Source organism: Corvus kubaryi, unplaced genomic scaffold (genome assembly GCF_017639235.1).
Source record: "Corvus kubaryi isolate FWS band 111438036 unplaced genomic scaffold, C.kubaryi_AGA036_p1.0 split1-37296, whole genome shotgun sequence".
In the NCBI taxonomy this organism is placed as follows: Eukaryota; Metazoa; Chordata; class Aves; order Passeriformes; family Corvidae; genus Corvus; species Corvus kubaryi.
Window position 1 is genome coordinate 8,882,631 of NW_024582075.1, and position 20,144 is coordinate 8,902,774.

The 20,144-nt window shown below is 39.0% G+C and overlaps 1 protein-coding gene across 11 annotated transcripts in view; it reads right to left on the bottom strand.

Annotated features, from left to right (window-relative positions):
• The window catches only part of ADGRV1 (adhesion G protein-coupled receptor V1), a 318,059-nt gene that overhangs the window by 37,766 nt on the left and 260,149 nt on the right, over positions 1-20,144 (bottom strand). For all 11 annotated transcript variants that reach the window (XM_042012970.1, XM_042012977.1, XM_042012975.1 and 8 more), the window contains 2 exons: positions 3,500-3,691; positions 1,521-1,698 (listed from right to left, as the gene is read on the bottom strand). In XM_042012970.1, the coding sequence (XP_041868904.1) occupies positions 1,521-1,698; positions 3,500-3,691 (370 nt within the window). The remainder of the gene's footprint in view (positions 1-1,520; positions 1,699-3,499; positions 3,692-20,144) is intronic.

Consider the following 20,144-nt stretch of genomic DNA (forward strand, 5'->3'; position numbering starts at 1 on the left):
ATAAAAGGCTCATAAAAACAAATTATAATAAAATATTAATAAAGAAGACAATTATAGAATTCAGGCAAGAAAATCAAAAGTTTATTTTAGACCTACTAAAAGAACTGAAAACAAATTAACTAGGGATGGAGCTTGAAGACTTAGGTAGAAGTAATTAAGTGCTGAATAGGTGTTGAATTGTATTATATTTCAGCTATATTTCAATCTAGGCTGTGGCCTAGATTGTTCTTCATGACTTAAGACTCAGTCTCCTACAGTTTACTGGTGCCAACTGATTTACTTAAGCAGTAAACTTTGTGTGATAGTGGGCATGTTAGATGTAGATGGTTTCATGTCTTATTAACTACCTATGAATTATCTAATTTCCTTCACAGTGTTCAAGAAGTTAGAAAGTAAAAGCTACCTTCTTGCATACCTAAAAAAAGGTTTGCAACTGTAACTTCTGCCCCTAGCTTTGAAAGTCTTTCAAAAAAAACCTCAAAAACTGCTAACAAAGCAGAACTAGTCTGCAAAACGTCTAGAAAAATTATTAAATACAAAACAGATTCTCACAGAATACAGAATGGTTAGGGTTGGAAGGGACCTTAAAGAACATCTATTTCCAACCCCCTGCCATGGGCAGGAACACCTTCCATGAGATCAGGTTGCTTGGAGCCCCATTAAACCAGGCCTTGAACACTTCCACATGGGGCAGCCACAGCTTCTCTGGGTAACCTGTGCCATAGACTCCCCACCTCATAGGGAAGAATTTCTTCCTAATACCTAATCTAAACCTGCTCTCTTTTAGTTCAAAGCCATTCCCCTTTGTCCTGTCACACTATGCCCTTGTCAAAAGTCCCTCTCCCGCTCTCTTGTAGCCCCTTTAGGCATTGGAAGGGACTCAAAGCTCTCCCAGAGCCTCCCCTTCTCCAGGCTGACAACTGCAACTCTCTCAGCAGAGGCGCCCTGGCCCTCTGAGCACCTACATGGCCTCCTCTGGCATCAGTCCATGTCCTTCACATGTTGAGGGCCCCATAATTAGAGGTGTTTTCTGCAGTGTAAATTGGCTTCGGATATATAGCATTATGAACTTACTGAATAAAAATACCTCTTTATTATCAGCATTCCCAGTCTTCCATCCAGTTTGACTTTCTTTGGTATCACTGAAGGGAACAAACTTCTGAAATTATGTGTGCCAGATCACTCAACTTGCCGCTCTCACGAATACCTTGCTGTTCTCTCTTGCAGGGCTCAAGATACTTAGTGGTAACCCTAAAGATCATTTAGGTGACCTCCTGCTACCAAGCAAGTCCATTTGTACTTTACCTGGTATCTGCATATCTTATCAGGTAGGACTCCTTTGCCTCTTTGGTTGTCTTATCAGACATTCCCAAGTTGACTGATCTTTAAGATTTTCATTGGAAATCAGATTATATTAAGAGACCTCATTAACTGTATCTCGTGGAATCATGGCACCATTAGGGTGAATAACACCATAGCAATACAGCAAACTTTGAGGGGAAAGGGAAATAGTCACTCACCAGTCTTTAAAGCAAATATTAGGTCATCGAACTCTTGTGATTCCTCATCAGTAACCAATGAGCTGGTACTGAATCCTCCAGAAGGGTGGAAGACATTACCATTTTGTGGACTCTGCTTAAAGGCAGCACTAGTTTGACTACCAGGCTGCAAGGATGCCCTCTCCCAGTCCGCAGGCACCTGCAGGGTTTAAAAAGATGCAGAAATGCAGAAATCATCAAAACTATTATATAGAAACTGGGAACGATGACCAGAGCTGAACTGAAGACCAAGAGATCTTGGAACCAGCTATTCTGTCACTTCTATAATGAACCAGTGAGCCTTTTTACCTTATTAATGAATTTTTTATATATATATATACATACTTACATATATACACACACATACAAACATACATACATATCTATAGCTACCTATCTATCTATTTACATGTATCTATCTCCCTTTCCCTTTTTCTTGCCTTCCCTTCTCAGTTGGGTTTCCATGGCCAAGCTTTGGTAGTGGGGGGTTGCAGGGGAGTCTACTTCTCACAGAGTGGCTTCTGTGAGAAGCTGTTGCCTGGTAGAGCAATCTCTGGCAGCCCCAAAGATGGACCCACTACCAAATCTGGGCCAATTAGAAATGGCGGTAATGACTCTTTGATAACATATTTAAGAAATAAAAAACAACAGTTACTCCGCAGATGCAACTGTGGCCAGAGAAGAGCAGGGTGAGAATTTGTGAGAGGAACAACTCTGCAGACACCAAGGTCAGTGGAGAAGGAGGGGGAGGAGGTGCTCCAGGTGCCAGAGCTGAGGTTTCTCTGCAGCCCATGGTGCAGTCCATGGTGAAGCAGCTGTGCTCCTGCAGTCCATGGAGGTCCATGGGAATGCAGAGATCCACCCACAGCCCATGAAGGAGCTCCCTGCAAGAGAAGGGGGATGCCTGAGAGGAGGCTGTGATCCCGTGAGAGGTGTGTAGAGAGAAGAGACCTGTCCATGCAGGACTGCACCCCTTGGAAGAGAGACCCATTCTACAGCAGTCTGGGGAGGACTGCTGCCTGTGGGATGGACTCCCACTGGCGAAGTTTATGGAGAACCATCTTCTGGAGGAGGGAGCTCATGTTCAAGTAGGGTAAGGACTCCTCTCCCTGAAGAGATGGAGAAGCTATGGGTGGTGAACTGACCATAACCCCCATTCTTTGTCTCCCTGTGCTGCTGGCGGAGGAGTTAAACCTCGGAAAAAGGGGGCCGGTAAGGGGGGGAGGGGATTTTAAGGTCTTATTTTATTTCTCATTATCCTGCTCTGAGTTTGTTAGAAATAAATTAAATTAATATCCCTAATTTGAGCCTGTTTTGCCCATGACCATGTTTAGTGAATGATGTGTCCCAGTCCTTAACTCATGAATCTTTTGTTATATTTTCTCTCCCCTGTCCAGTTGCAGAGGAGAGTGAGAGAGACACTTTAGTGGGTGCCTAGCATCCAGTCAGGGTAAACACACTACACCTTCCCTTCCCTTTTCCCTTCTCCTTTTTCCATTTCTTTCCCTTTTCCATTCCCTTCCTCTCCCTTCTCCATTCTGTTCTATTCCATTCCAATTTTATTCTAACTTTTGAACATCATAGCTTCGAGAAATTAATTACTTGAAACTCATCTAAGACCCATAGTAAGCTGAAAGAATTAACCTGATATTTTGATTTCTCATTACCTACTTTTGACACTTTAACCAACCTCTATAACAAACTGAAGACTCAAGTATGAAAGGGGAAATTCTCTAGGTGGGATGTTATCAGGGCACAGTAAGTTCCAAGAATACCATGGGGTGTATAAAGACAATGATCTTTGTCATTGAAAAAAAATGAAAAAAAAGCTCCCCCTTCCCACAGCCAACCTATAGTATTTAGCATTTCATTCCTGTGTATTTCACTTCAGAACTAACAGTGAAATCTCCAGGTACATTTCAATATACACATGACTACAGAGCACTACAGAGCACTCTTACCTCTTCCATAGCACTGATGAGGTTCTGTGTGGACTTGCTGATCTCTCCTCCCACAGCTGGCAGACCGCTGCCATGTGTGAAAAACGCTGATCCTGGAGTTGTATGCCCATTCATGTCTACAGCGTAACTTGCTTTCACAGGACAGCAAAGTTGGTTGTGCAGGATAAAATATACCACAAAGACATAAAGACCCTTAAACAGAGATTGAAAGAGAGCATCAGCCTGTGAAGCGCAGGGAGCTTGGATCAGAGCTTTCTGTGGAAAAAAATGGATGACATCACTGTCCCTCAGAGATCTAAGAGTAATAAGTAAGTTCATATCCTGAGTTCTCCAGCTAAAAAACACACCAACACGCACACAAAAGTATTTGTAAATTATTATTTGGTTGAACCTACAGAGTTGCAAAGGAAAGCCATGACCCCAAAACCGACAAAACTGACTTGACTTTCACAGTTGTCATAACAGTGAAAATGAGGTTAAACACCTCCTTTATAATAATATTTTGCTGCTGTTCCTTAGCCACAATTCTTTGTTCGCTTACTGACCTGCTGGCCTTTTGCAATCCTACCTCATGCAAACTGCACTGCTGCTGTCACAGATACCGTAACTATAAATTAGATACTCTGTGATATCCACTAATTCAGCACTGGGTTTCATTTCTGATTACAACAAAGGCTCTGCTGTATGCTTCTGCAGTTCTTCTTTAAAACTTGCTCATTTTGACCTTTAGACTTGGCCAAGAAAAGTATTACCACCATGTTTTTGTTTGTAAAGAAATCCAGTAATTGAACTTCTCCATATGAAATCTGACTTACATTAATTTTTGAGTTGCACTAATACTGAGGGAAAATAATCAACTCCAACTGATAAATCAACCTGTTCAATAATAACTAAATAGTACAGAAAGAAGACTTCTGAATTCTTGGCAAATGCTGCAATACAGCTACACTTACAATTTTTTTTTTGTAATACACATTGTTCTCTAGACCCCTGAAGCCAATTGTACTAAACAGAACAATTCATTTCAAAGGTATCCACTGGCATGGAAGTACTAACTGGGATTACAAATAGTAAGGAATTTCATCTAATTATATTTGTGAATTCCTAATGAAAGGAATTTTGAAAATACTTGAGAAAGGAGGAGACTACAAATACCCAACAGCTCTTTATGATACACAGATTGATAATTTCTATTGCCAAAATGATATGACAAAACCATCTGGTCCCAAGTGATACACAACAGAAGCTAAGGGGATTCAACAGCATTTCAATCTCAGCTGGTTGAACACTGGAAATACCCTCACACAGCTGCTATAAAACCATACAGCTCTGCATGTAAGTTTTTTTAACAGTAGACTACCAAGCAAAAGTGTTGAAAACAACTATTCTGAGAAAACATTTTCCTGCTTTTCCAGGTTATTGTTTATTTGTCATGCCAACTCAGAACAGTTCCTGAGAGGAAATTTCTTTTTGATACGTGTAAAATAGATGCAAACACATGTCTGAGACATGAAGAAGGAACCAAAATATCCTTTCATTCTATAAACAAATTCAAGGACTCAGATATAGGTCAAACAAATAGCAAATTGATTTATTTTAATTTGAATTGTTTAATGGATGCGAAAAGGATAAAAACCCCAAGAAGAACAGATTATAGTGACAATACAAAATTCAGCATAGCCTCTGGCAGTTCAGTCTCTGAGGGCCTAGCCACAAAAGTTGCACACACATTTCAAGTGGTTTTGTACTTTTCAAGAAAACCCATCAGCTGAAAATGCTGCACAGCCCTGTCTTTTGAAATTGCAGGGGCATAACGCATTGGCATACTAGGTCCATGAGAAGTCACTCTCCTGTGCAGCCTCAAGTGTGGACACTCACTTTTCTAAAACAAATAAACATGGAATAAAGTGTCACAATTATCTCCTTAACTTGGCCTTATGTTCTGCTGTAACTCTCTACAGATGGATGATGAGACAACTCCTCTGGTGCTCTCATAATAATCACATGGACTCAGGGAGGTTATTTTAATACCTAAGGACAGGAGAAGTCAAAGGCTGAGACAGATAGCAGAACCAAAAATTGTGGTTTATTTCTTCTGTCTTGTAAATTGTTACAGCAATGCCTTACAAACAGAAGCTTATACCTAATGAAACCAAACACTCCTAAGTAGGCAGTACATGTACACAGGAATTCTTGCTGGACAGAGAATTCCTTGCTTGGCTGGAAAAAGGATGGAACTTTATTTCATCTATAACCCTCTCCAAATCTAGAATCTCAAGAAGATAATGCTCTGTAGATGTGAGTTTCTTGTACTGTCACTGCTGTTTTGTTTGAAGCATCAAAAGGGTTTTGTGGTCTTACTCTGACAATCCTGTGTCCCTATTAGAAATCACCAGGAAGGTGGTCAGGAAGCCAAAACAAGTCAAATAGTGCTGCCCAAATAGCACTGAGTTCCAAAGACCGTACACATGAAGATGTCATGCAGTAAATCATACTGACTTTTGTTTCTTTTCATGCCAGGAGCTACCACAGTCTTTCCTCTGAAAGACCACGGGCAGCATGCAGATATTCAGGTTGTGTCAGTACAACCACAGCTTTCACATTCTCAGTGGGTTTTTTCAAAAGCACCAGTCTCAGAACTGAACCAACCTTCTTCATGCTTTTGACTCTCTCATGTTCCTTTTCACTTCAACCTTTAACACTGTAAAAATAGTCATAAACTGCCGTGAAAATAAGGCTATTGGCATTGTAATATATGTTCCTCTATGTTTATAATATAAAGAACTATAGCTGAGTTGGAACTACTATACTTTTTCAGAGACACACAGACCTTGTCCTTGATGGTTGGACTAGGCAGGAAATGCAGAGAATAGTCAATTTCTGCTGATGGGCCTGCTGGAAACCTACTCCCCCCAAAAGGATTGAAAAGAATTTGGTCAGGGTGTGGATATTAGTAACACAGGCAATGACATCTCTGTTAAAATTGTGGGAAACATCATATTTTTATTCTTAGAAGCTTGCATCAAAAAAACCTAACCTAAACTCAAAAACTTAAACCCCAAAATCTCAGTCTAGTGCCAGTAACTTCTGCTGTTGCATATAAAATTGAGAGCCATGCTCCTCAACTCATAAGCATGTGCTGGGGTGCCATGAGAATGCCATGAGTGCAATGATTGACTGATAATCTGACAGCTTGACCTGGGTTCCATGGAAGCAGACTGAACAACTAAGCCGAAGAACTAGGACTCTGGAGGATTTAATGGTAATACTACATAAATTCCGTGCATTGGGCCCACAAGACTACTTACAAAACATTTAACCCTATTTCATTTATGGTTACATTATGATAGTAGTGTTAGTACAATGCGACAGTAAAAGATGAGAGAAAAAAGTGGTGGTAATGTATTTCTCATCAAAGAAGGTGAGAACTACTTCAAGCAGACAATTAGGTTGTCCCAAAGGAGGGAGCACAAACACACAACTTACAGTTCTTCTCAGATGTGGTGCCTATTTCAAAAGAGCCTGCAAGAGATTATCTGCAAAGGTTTTTACTGATATTTGCTGATGGAAGACAATTAAGCTCTTACTATTTCATCTCAGCGAGCTGGTCTGGCTGGTCAGCTCTTTGGTACTGTTATGTACAGGGAAAACAATATCCATATAAACACAGGTAGAAGTGTCTGAAAGAAAGCTCACATGGAAAAGTTTGGTGGGGTATTTTTGTTCAGTGAGGTGGAAGCAGCCTCAGAGCTGCTCTAGGTTATGCCAGGTAGTTCACTTTACAAGAGGCAGTTATGGAAAAGGCAGTGGGACATGACAGAATGAGTGGTCCTAAGTAGAAATGGGGAAGGTTCCAACTGGATATGAGGAAAACATGTTTAATGTGGGGGTAATTAAGCACTGGAACAACCTGCCCAAAGACACTGTGGAAATTTCTCTATAGAAGAGGAAGAGAGGTTTTTTTCTGATAAATACATACAAAATGTAATTGGTGAGAGGGTTTGTTCATGATGTGTGTGCGGGGGATTCTCCTATGCAAAAGATTTATTTATTTATTTATTTATTTATTCTGAGGGGCAGATGCAGGAAGCTAGTAAATTAAGGACAGACTTCCACAGCTGTCAGTAAAAGGACAGAATACATTAACATGTTTTACACCTCAGGAGACCCCACGCAGAACTGGAGGATTGATCCACAGAAAATCTTCACTGCACACTGAACACTCAGAGTCTCTCTGTCTCTTTGTCCTCTAACTCTATGTCTTCCAACTTACTGTGCTGACACTTCAATATGTCTAAGTTTGAAAACTGAGCTAATTCTGTTACTGTAATGAGAAAGGATGAAACAGACTGTAGGCAATCAACAAATCTTTTCGTCATCTCCTTTTTACATATAGAGAGAAAAACAAGATGCCTACTGCATCACATGATTTTATTATTGTCCTGATAAACAAAAACACACCAAGGCATTAGACTTATTTTTTTTAAGCTAATATACATCATATTTCTCCCACATGTATTTTTAACCATGTCTGAGATACCCTACCCTGAAATTGTAGAACCTACTTTTCAGATACCATTATCTGTTTTAGAGGAATGGTATTTCTATATAAAAAACTAAAATATCCTAAGAGGAATTTTGTGACAGAAAAGTAATTTCATCACTCCATTTTAGCAGTTCCTCAACCTGCTTCTGGGTATGTATCACTACTAACAAAAACTGCAGGCACTCTACAGAGACACTCTTCGAGTTCCAAATTTAATTTGGAAAATTTTGTTTGTTAACTGTCATCACATGACTATATCACTAAATATTGTTTTTCCAAAGGAGAATATTTAAAGCAAAATCAAGGCTTCTGAAGAAAGCTGACTTCTTGGTCAGACCACAAAAAGACTTCCGTTACCAGAAATAGTTCGTTCTGATCCTTAGAACTAAAAAAACACTATTATTTTTACAGTTGCACCTTTATTCATGCTGGTTGGTAAAAACACCCCAATAAAGCACACAAATGCATCTTTGACAATAGAAGGGTTGTCCATACTTGGATCAGCTTTTGACACTCTGTCATTACGGTAATTTCTGTACGATGGTTACACTTTGATTAGTCTTACTTCAGATTTTTAGTTTTATCAGGGTGAGATTTAATCTCATTCTCTGTCTGGACTGTGCTAATTTACTCTTGGCAACAAGTTCTAGGAAGTCCTTTCCGTGTTAATTTACTGGTCACACTGTTCTTCCTGGGTGGCTGTCAACGATCAGGGGTACTGCCGCCACTTCTGGTGGTGTGCTACTCAATGCCTTGGCTGATTTCTTGTAAACTTCCTTAGGGTCTTCTTTAATTTACAGGAAGTTCTTATGTTGTTTCCCATCACTGGCTGGTCAAAGACTGCTGTGGATTAACCCTGATTTATATAGCAAGTGCCTACTTCTTTTGGGAAAATTACCAGTCTGATTAATATAAATAAATGGCATGTTTCACTGAGTTGAAAAGCTAGTCTCTGCACAGCAAAAAATTATTCACAAAATTAAAGGAATCACATTCAAGAAATCATAATCAGTGCCACTGTACAATGCATGACATAAATTTTATACCATCTTTCCTAATAACTTTTGGATTAGTTACGGAACTGAATATTCACATATGCAGAAGTATTAATAATGTGAGCCACGTGGCAAACACACAATTGTCTATTTCTTTCCGTAAGGAAAGCTTTCCTTCCTTTCCTGCTTCCCTTCCTTCCTTGTTTTCAGAGATAATTATGACAAATTGCAGGCATGGCGTTTTCATATGCAATCTTTAATGTATATTTTATTTTGCCATTATCTTCAACCTTCATATTTTATTTTGAGGGCAGCTTGAAGTTCTTTTATTATTGTTATCATGACAGAAATATCATCCTAGTCATATGATACATCTTAAGCCATCACTTAATGTCTTCCACTCATGGCTCTTCAGAAATAATAACCTTTGAAATATAAATCAGACCCTTTGTTTAAATGTGATTCTTTTTCTCAGCATTCAAAGTGACTGTTGTAAAACCCTGTCTGTAGCAGTGCAACCCCATCAGCTGATGATTACACTTACTAAGTCGACTTTGGACCTGCTGTGTATCAAGTGTTTGACTGTTTATTTGCCATTAAGCACCAGTTGTGATGAAACCATTGTAATGCTTATCAATCGTGCAATTTATCTTATCATGGTTTCTATTGGGAACTTTTACTTCTTATCTACGCTTTGCTTCCTGAGGCTTTTACACCCCATTTTGCTCTGTAGGACAAGATTTATGTCAGTTACAGATGAAGATCTAAAAATTCACATCAAAAGCAAAAAAAACAATAATAGATGTAACCAAGGATAACTAAATGTAATTCAGGACTGCAAAACTCATACCACTTTGGCAGGCAACACTTGTTGAACCAGCCAACTGCCACCACACACACACACAAAGTACAGAAGTCACCTTAAAAAATGGACTGAAGAAAAATAATAATTCATATATCTATCATTAAACTGAAAATGCATTTACAGGTCTGCCCTGAGATATACTTATTTTGAGTGCTTTCATTTTTTGGTAAAATTTTACTTCCACAGATAAACAGGTTACAGGTATATTCTGTAATAACAACAACAACAAAAAAACCCCACAAAACAAAAAAAAAAACCCAAACTGTGATTTCAGCATTTTGAACAAGTTTTCCTAATAATTTGAAATTTTAGTCTAAACTGCCAAGCTTCTCTTTATGCAGAGCCACCTATGCCAACATCATGCTGAATCTTGCAACTTCTACTCAAAACCAAAGCCATAAATTCCTTTCTGGCAAACTGCACTCAGCTCAGATTTAGTCTAAACTTGGCTAAGGCTTACCTGACAGGTTCACACACTTTGGCACACCTTTAAAAGGCAGATTTGCTTGGATACTCAGGATTCACTATAAATATTTTGCATAGCTTTCAGCATACTTGTAACTACTCCCACACAACTGCCACTTTTACCTCTTTCAGCACTGTAAGTGGTGGAAAAGGTTTGGGAGGTTTTTATTTTGGTTTTTTGTGGCTTTTTTTGGTCTGTTGTTTTTTGTTTTAAGGGCACAGATTCAACATTAAAAGAGAGGTGTTAAGCTTGAAAATGCACTGAAAATATAGATGGTTACTTGCCAAATGTGCGATTAAACTAGAATAAGATTCTGTCACTTCCTTCCAGTGCAGTCATCCCAGAAATATGAAGAAAGCCATATTTTTGTATTTCAGCTTAGCTGAGAAAGAGAGAAATACTGAGTCAAACACCAAAGGTATGAACTTGGAAGAGGTGGAAGGCAAACATGGGAGAGCTAGCATGCAGAAGCAGCTTCCAATTCCCCCTGCAGCTCTGGCTGGTTACAGAGTTCTGTGAGAGTCAGCATATCTCAGCAACCACAAATGGTGGCAGGAGGTTAAGAACAAACAAGAGCAGACAAAGCAGACTGGCACCCATTGTTCCTCATCTCTGCCCCAGTTCTTAAGACTGTGGTTTTTTTCCCCTCTGCCTTTCTGTCATTTCTCTTTCCTGCACAGGCAACAGAAACTGGAGACAGCATCCTTTGACGTCCTCTTTGCATTAAGTTCTTTTTGTGCTTTATCCTATGAAGAGGGCCACTCTGGTAGCTGAAAGCAGCCAGATCACATACCAGTGAAAAATATACTATGTGTCCACTGATGAACCTCACACTAAAAAAGGAAAAACAGAAAGACCAAACACAATAAGGTTATCCTTATACATTTTTCAGCTCCTAGAAGTATCATATGTCATGAGTTTTCACATATGCTTAATAAAATGTTTTTAACATTTTCTCTCATACTTGCTTTCCACGATAAACATTTATAACCAAGCCTACATTTTAGATCACACCTTACAATCTAAGCCTACTACTGCTTTTATTTCTTTCTCAGAGAAGAACAGGTGCATGAAAAAGTCTTTGTAACCTCAGCTCCTAGTTCAAGAGACTCCCTAACAGTCTCAGAACAGTTAATTCTCTAGTTATATCTGAAAGCAAGTTGAAAACTCGAAAGAGAAGCTAGCAATTGAAAAAAACCTACATTCAAAGATCATACAAACTAGCATCACTGTGCACAGCCTAAAAAAGAGCTATTCCTGCAGCACATTGTTATTTTTAGTTAAAGCAGTAATTTCTATTTATGTGTATTATGGACTAATACACAGACATAAAAGAAGCAGAGAATTGAAAATATGCAGTTACTGACCAGAAGAGTAAAAAGACAGAAGCTAACTTTGTGTTTATTGCTGAACTGTTACATGGCATTACAGAAAATCTCAGAGTTAAGCTAGAAGTTATTGTTATAACAACATTTTTCCCCTTTAAGGAATCCTTTCAGTGTCATAATCTCTCTTATGCCTACTGTTGTCTCTTTGAGTCTTGTTACTCTGACTGACAAATTGGATAAACTGCTTAATTCGGAGCATTTTACTGCAGTGCCATAAAAAGTTCTAACAAGAATTCTGCAACTTCAGAAGCCAAAAATGCAAGAAACCTTCTAAAAACAGTCTTAGATGAAACCAAAGGGTTGTAGATAACTGGCATAATTATTTTTCATATCTTCTGCTTGAGTGTTTTAGGGCAAGACTGATGGGAATAGGGTGTTTGTGTACTCCAGCACTCTCTGACTATTTGGAAAACCTTGTGGGGATGCTGCAGCCAGTTAGAGAGCTACAGACATGCAAGGCTGTAAGGAACCAAACAAGGTCTCACCATCTTCAACCATCCCTTAGTTAAAACTGATCCCAGCAAACAGCTTACAATGCTTTTGTTATGCTTTCTAAATCTAGAATAACAGATGTGTAAGTACAAAAAGTGTAAAAAAGCAGTTTTGTCATACAACTGACTTTCTCAGAACTAGAGGGCTTGTACAGCAGGCTTTGCTAAGTGATATTCATGGGAACTGTCAGAAGTTTATAGTCCCTACTTCCCTTGATTGTAATGAAAAATCCTATAGATACTTACTGCCTTTCAACAGATTCAGGGATGCAGAAGACAAGTCTTACAAAGCAGGAAGATAAAACTGTTTTGGTTAGGGATGCTCTTCAAGAAAAGGGAAATGTGGGCAAAAATGAGGACAAAGACTAGATGTCCTTCCTTATCTGGCAAGAAGGTGAACAGGAGTAGGTGGAGGTATAATTTGGCCCTGTCATTGAAATCACTCACTTCCTGGCTTGAGATAATAAACCCCCAGTCTGTGCAAGGAGAGAATAAAATGTACCTCAAGAGAGTACTAGAGATCTCTTTTCACAGGGTGTGCTACTCAGAGTTAAATAAAAACCAGACTTATACTACATATGGATTTGATCACAGAATCATACAATGTTAAGGGTTTGGAATACATCTTAAAGATCATCTAGTCCCGACCCCAGCTGCTATGGACAGGGATACCTCTCATTAGATCAGATTGCTCAAGGACTTATCCAACCTGGCCTTGAATAGCACCAGGGTTGGGGCATCTGCAACCGCCCTGGGCAACCTGTTCCAGTACTTCACCATCCTCACAGTGAAAAATTTCTTCCTAATGTGTAACCAAAATTTCCCCTCTTTCAGTTTGTACCCATTATTCCTTGTCCTATCACTACAGTTCCTGATAAAGAGTCCTTCTCCAGCTTTCCAGTAGGGTGCTGTACTAGTTTGAAAACAAACAAGTGGGAGATGGCAAGACAGAATTATAATTTAATAGGAAAATTAAAATAAATGCAATAGTACAAGAACACTGACAGAGTCAGGATACAACCTGACACCCTGTTAGTCAGGGTGGTGGTAGCAGCCCAGTTGAAGTGGTCCTACTGAAGAAGTGATCCTGTAGAAAAGGGTCTGGTCTTCACCTGAAGGTCCAGTGATAGCCCTTGTCCTCTGGGGTCCCAGAGGTAAAGGCTGCTTGTGCTGTTCCAAACCCCAGATTATATCCAGGTGGGAATGCTTGGCTCCTCCCTCTGGGCAGAGCATCTCACAATGGGTTGATGTAATTCTGTGAGTCATGTGGTGGGTCCTTGATTGCCCATTAAACAGAGATAGACCCGGAGGGAGTTATCAGAGATGAGTCATGGTAGGAGATAACAAACATTGCCCCACCTGCTTTAGCAGCTTGTGAAGATGATAATAGAATACGTGCCTTTGGTTACATCTTACATTGTAACCTAGGACAGCTCCCTTCAACTGGCAGGTTGCTAGGAGGTCTCCGTACAACCTTTCCTTCTCCAGGCTGAACAGCCCCAGCCTTCTCAACCTGTCTTCATAGGGGAGATGCTCCCGTCCTCTTATCAACTTCTTGGCCCTCCTCTGGACTTGCTCCAACAGTTCCATGTCCTCCTTCTGTTGGGACACCAGAACTGTACACAGCACTCCAGATGGGGCCCCACAAGAGCAGAGCAGAGGGGCAAAAGCACCTCCTTTGCCCTGCTGGCCACGCTCCTTTGAGTGCAGCCCAGAACACGTTTGGCTCGCTGGGCTGCAAGCGCACGCTGCCGGCTCACGTTGAGTTTTTCATCAACCATCACTAGCAAGTCTTTCTCCTCAGGGCTGCTCTCAGTCACTTCTCTGCCCAACCTGCAGGTGTGTTTGGGATTGCCATGACCCAAGTGGACCTTGCACTTTGCTTTGTTGAACTCCATGAGGTTTGCACAGGCCCATGTCTCAAGCGTGTCAAGGTCCCTGTGGATGGCATCGCTTCCCTGCAGCGTGTCAACTGCAACACACAGCTTGGTGTCACACCAGCAAACTTGCTGAGGGTGCACTCAATTCCACCATTGTTATTCTTCTTCTAGAAACTCCTGTCTTGAGGCTTTTTTAGAAAGCTTTCTAGAATTTGCATTTGTGTGTTACTTTTTTTTAACAGAAAAGATCATTGCCACAAAAAATTTCTATCAGGACTTTCTAAATAGATTCAGACAGAAATACCAACTATGTTGCAAACAAAAAAATAAAAAAAGTAAGGAAAATTTACGGAAAACGGAGAGCAAATTAAATTAATATTGAAGCCATTCCAATGGCTGTCTCTAAACAGGGATCCCTCTGCATTTTTGAGACATAAAAAATGCTTGGGAGAGTAATGGCCTATACAACATAACTAAATATATACAGTATAATTAAATATTATTTTATATTTTCTATGTTATTTAGTTATTAGTTTTTACTTATTTATTCTACTAATAAAACCATAAATTGCATGTCAATATGTACCAATGTAATATCAAAGGATATATATACATACATACATACATATATATGTATTTCAAAACTAAGCAGTTGGAACATCTGATTTCCATGTGTTGGTATATTTATTGAATTTTGCCATAAAGTTGCTCTACCCATAATCAGCAAAACATAGTCTAAGTCATGAGACATGTATCAAAATTGTTGGTTCTCCTTGCCCTTGGAAAACAAGAAGATGCTTTCCTTCATTGAAATTCTCTGCAATGGATTAATGTCAGAAATTGTGTAAGACATGTTTGCAGCACTTAACAGAAGAATTTGGATATGACCTGCTCTGTGACCAATTCCTGCTATCTGTGGAGCATTTCTTCAGAGGAAAATATTATAGGAACTGTTGAAGGATGGCCTTTCACACATTTTTAAGAACAATAAATTTCTCATCTGTTTTTTGTTGGTTTGGTTTGGTTTGGTTTGGGTTTTTTTGTTGGTTTGTTGGGGTTTTTGTTTGTTTGTTTGGGGTTTGGTTTGGTTTTTTTTGGGTTTTTTTGTTTTTTTTTATTTTAGCTTATATTTTCCTATTGCTTAGCAGAGAATATATGTCCTCCTGAGGTCTCTTGCTTTGTGTGAGGGCTGCAGATTACTGTCTATTCTTTTCCAGCACTTTTTAATGGCAATAACTGCTGGCTCTGCAGGATCATGTTTTCTCACTGTAAAATTCTCCGAAGTGTTTTTCAGAGCTGTCTGGGCCGCATGGCAAGTCCAGTGCAGAGCACAGACAGCTGACAGCTGCAGAGCTGCAGGGTGCATCAAGAGGAGAGTGCATGGCTCTAACAAGGGCTTATTTTTTTTGAATTTTTTTTACTTTAGTACTTTTTGATTTTGTCTTCCTTTGCACTTTTTTGTTGCCAGTGGCAGTGAGGCAGCTACCAGTTCTGCCATTATCCCTCCACCACTCAGAGCTGGGAGAAAACTCCAGCCTCATCCTCCCCGCACATACCAGGCAGCACTGGCTCTGCCTGCTGAGCAGGGCCAACACAGAGAGGTGCGCTTCACAAGCCTGGAGGTGCTTAGAGGTCAGACCTGATGGGGAACACTGACCTAATTGGACTTCCACCTCCAGAATGTGCATGTTCAGAGTTTGCAGAAGCATTTTGGCTCCTTGGCAAAGTCAGCAGAGGAGATGGGCTGATAAGTAAGTAATGAAAAGCCTGGTGAGAGGTAAAACCAATCTCCTGAGGGAATTTGTAAGAAATTCTGAAATGAGACAGGAAAACTTTGCCAGGCAGGTGGATTTTGAAGCATTTTATGTTAAGCAGATTAAGCAGAAATCTGTATAAAACCCAGTGACACAGGGAAGTACAGGAATTCTCATAACTGGTGTGGCAGTGTCATTTAATGTATTTAATAATTACAATAATTCATACAATTTAATGAATGCAGAAATTTGTAGGGTGATGTTCAACATCCCATTCCAGTGAGGACAATGGGAATGGAAAAGACCTGAGCATGCTTTTGCTGCTCTCATATTGGGCACAATGTCTCCACCATCAACACCGGGATGGTGGTCCTTGATGCAGGCTCCCTTGGAGGACTTCAGTGTAATGTAACATACACTCCTAAACGCAGCCAAGCCCGTTTCTCCAAGACCTCTTTGTGTAAAACCATAGCCTCTCCCTCCACATACCCACCTATTACCTCACAGTCAGTCCATGTTTCTCCTTAGGAGTCTTTCAAAGCTACAACAGCTTGTGAGAGTTTTTAAGGTGGTGTCTGTGCTAAGACATAACAAATATTTTCAAATATTTATATATTAAATTTTATTTACCTGTAATTATCTATAACTATATATACAAAACTGTATAACTAGGTTTCTGTAAAGATAATTTAATATCAATAGACTAGGGACAAGGCACAATTCTCCTCTGAACACTCAGCAAAAATGCACATTGTAACATTCAGATGAACCTCCACCCTAGATGTTGGGTAACTGCTCCACACAGACCTTCCTCTGAATTCAGACACAGAGTTCCTCAAAGGATATGCATTCAGTTACTTGCAATGGCACTCACTTTATTACGTAGTAATTCTTGTGCAATGAATTACTAGATGCAAAACTAAAGGTAAAATTAGACACAAAATTACATTACCAGAAGTAAAATTTGTGCCAAAGACAATAACACTGGTCTCTTTCCTCAAATTTTATCTATTACAAATAACTTTTTACAAACTAAGCCAAACCATGTCAGCAAAGTGGCTAACAGTGTGTGCTAATGCTCTTTGTCAATGAAAATGAGGGTGGCAATCTAAAAAGAGACATTTCCAGGAAGAGGGTCTTTATTTAGATTGTCCTGAAGATCATTCATCTGACAGCTCCTTCTACCTTCTACTCTTACAGGTATTTAATGTACTAGTAGAACTAAATTTGGGTTCCATTTAGAAAATACAATCCATTCCAAAAATAAAGTACTTGAGGCAACACAGACTGAGAGATCAGTGGTAATGTGGTTTAATAAATTAAGAGCAAACCTGAAATGTATGAGCCATTAAGTTTGCTTCATATATTAGCAAGTATGTTTACCCCAGAAAACTTACTTATTTTCCCAAGGTTTTTATTCCTGCCATCCTTAATGAGATGATAATATCCATCTCTGAAGACTGACAGGCTGGTCAGACAGATATTGCTACCTACAGGTGAACTACAAAAAGAAGATAGTAAATAAAAAATTATTTAGTCTCTGTTTTTTATGTATCATTGTTTCCTACTGTGATGTTTGCACAAATGATTATTTGTGTGTTCTTTGAGGTTTCTTTACTGCATATAAACTTAAAATTTATATTACATTAGTGAAAATACTTAATTTCCAAGTTTTTATTTTCCTTATTTTCAAATTTCTGTAAGTTTGTCTAAATACACCAAATACTTATATAGTTTTCTACAAACATATTTTCTGAGAGGCAAAATTATCAAATTTTTCATTAATTTAAGTATTTCTAAAGTTCCATAACTGGCTTAAAGAAACTTTTTCAGTTGATTTTCATGTGTCCTCAAGGAAAGTAGGACGCTTACATTGTTTTTCAAAGGACTGGTATAATAACTTCTGAAAAAATTTAGCACACGCAACTAGATCTTGGTTCAAATACTTTTTAGACTATTTATTAGAATTTAGACTATGTCTTTAGACAGTGATTCTTAAAAAAACCTTAAGTGGTCCAAAAATCTTATCATGATTCCATGGCCTCACTTGTAGCTTTGTGAAGGACTTCTACACTGTACTTATCTGCAAAGCAGTGAGAAATGTGGATAGAAATAATTTGTTTTGCCTTTTGAGACTACCTATTTCTTAGAAAAAAATGAAAAAGGATTCTGAAATAGCCAAAAAAATATTGGGATGGGTGATTTCTGATTTTCTGTTTTCAGTGTATGCAATGTCTAGATTTTATTTTTTTTAAATCCAGGCAGAAGGGGGCAAATATGCTTAACAACAGTGTTGTCTTTGGGATGAAATCTCAGAGCCTAAATACTGAAATGCTATATTAAGTGAAAGCAGGAACCTCACACATTTCTGGTGAAGCATGCTCACATTTCCTTCCTTACTGACCATGTAAAAAGCCTTTGGAAATCAGTGTGATAAATTAGCCCAGTGGTAGGAAGTGTGACTATAACCCTTTTATGTTCACTGAAGAAAATGAAACTAGAGAATTGAAAACAGATCTGTAAATACATATTCCTTTTATGAAGTAAAAATTTCTGTCACATACATTGGCCTACTTGGCAAATAATGGGAGGAACAGAAAAGCTAGTGTGAAAAAAACAAAGCTTTAAAGGAAAGCGGAAGTCTTCATGGTGAGAATCACTGTTTTCCTGTTACCTTTCAGAAGTCAGGAATGAGAAAAAGGTTGTGCAAGAGATGCTGGCTCTTCTTCACTTGATGCCTTAGGTTTTAACTTTTATATTTTTCAAATTCTGTACTGCTTAGTGTGTAACTCTGAAGTTTCTTGTAGCCTGTTAATTTCTGCTCACTTGTGGTAGGTAGACATAACAAAGCCTCTCCAGGCCTGTTCTCCAAGGACACCCAGACCATCCTAGGCCCAAAAAGTATAATCCAAAAGCCTCTAAAGGAAGGCAAGTGGAGGGGAATTACATCATTAAACTGAAGCTTTAATTGGAGAATTAACCCTGATATGCAAATGAACCAAACCTATAAAAGTGTGAAGAACTTGCGACCTGGGGTCCATCTTGGGGTCCATCTTGGCAGTAGCCTCTGGCTTCCCAGGGTGTACCCTTGAAGGACTTTCAAATAAATACCTACCTTTATTCCTTTACTCCTGTCTAGTCTCTGTTTCTAGGAGGCCTCTTAAGGCATCACACTCAGAATGGAATCACTCTGTGTATTAAAATGCCAATTTTCTCTTTTCTGGGATTGGAAAAAGATTAATCCCAGGGGGCTCTGGGGCATAAGAAATACTGAAATTTCAAAATCTACCACCAGTTATGCAGAGTATTTGAGCCTATTTAAGGATGAGTCAAAATTTTCAGCTTGCTTTACTGTTTCACATTTTTTGAAGCACAATCACAACATTAGCAAGTCTCCAGTAGATTATGTGCTTTATTTACACACAGTCATAGGCACCCACACAGAGGAAATAAAAGATAGCCCTCTCAAAACTAAATCTTCTAATCACTCTCCATTAAGAAGGTATAGAAAGAAAAAAGAAAAAATATCATTGTGTTTCCTAGTTTTGTAATTGAGGATATTTGTCACTAAAACTTTTCATGGCTCTGTTGTAACAGCAAAACAACATATCTGAAGATTTAAACAAAAAAACAGCTGTCAGTACATGTTGATTTGATGCTTTTTTAAGTCAAAGTGACCTTTGTAAAGGCAAAAAGAAAAGAGAAATACTTGACATTTTGCTGAATAAAAAGAAAACATAATTTAGCAATTTTCATCCAGCTGTGGTTAGCTCCAGCTTCACAGTTGCTCAACTCCTTCCAGACCCAAAAGATTTGCAGTTCTCACATGCATCAGAAAACTTCCTGACAGAGCTGCTTCTGAGCAGTTATACTTAGATCTCACATCTAATTGTTGACAGGCTCCCTTTTGGACAATAAAATCCATCACCAAAATTCGATACAGAAAGGAAACCCTGACAACATTACATTCACATATTTTCAAACAAACTGAATTGTAAATGAATTTACAACAGTGCAGTTAACACATTCCTTAAATTCATGGACTTTTTGTAAATGGATGGAAACACTGAAAATCTTGAAGAACTTAATGGTATGAGGTCACACCACACTCAGTGTTTCTGAGCAGGTTAGATGTTTAAGTGTTTGCCCCACAGCTGTCAGAGCACTGTGCTAGTACATGCAGGCAAAGTGAATGTAATGCTGGATGTAAGATGCTCAACACTTTGTCTGTGCCCTCACACCACACTGCCTTCTGAACAG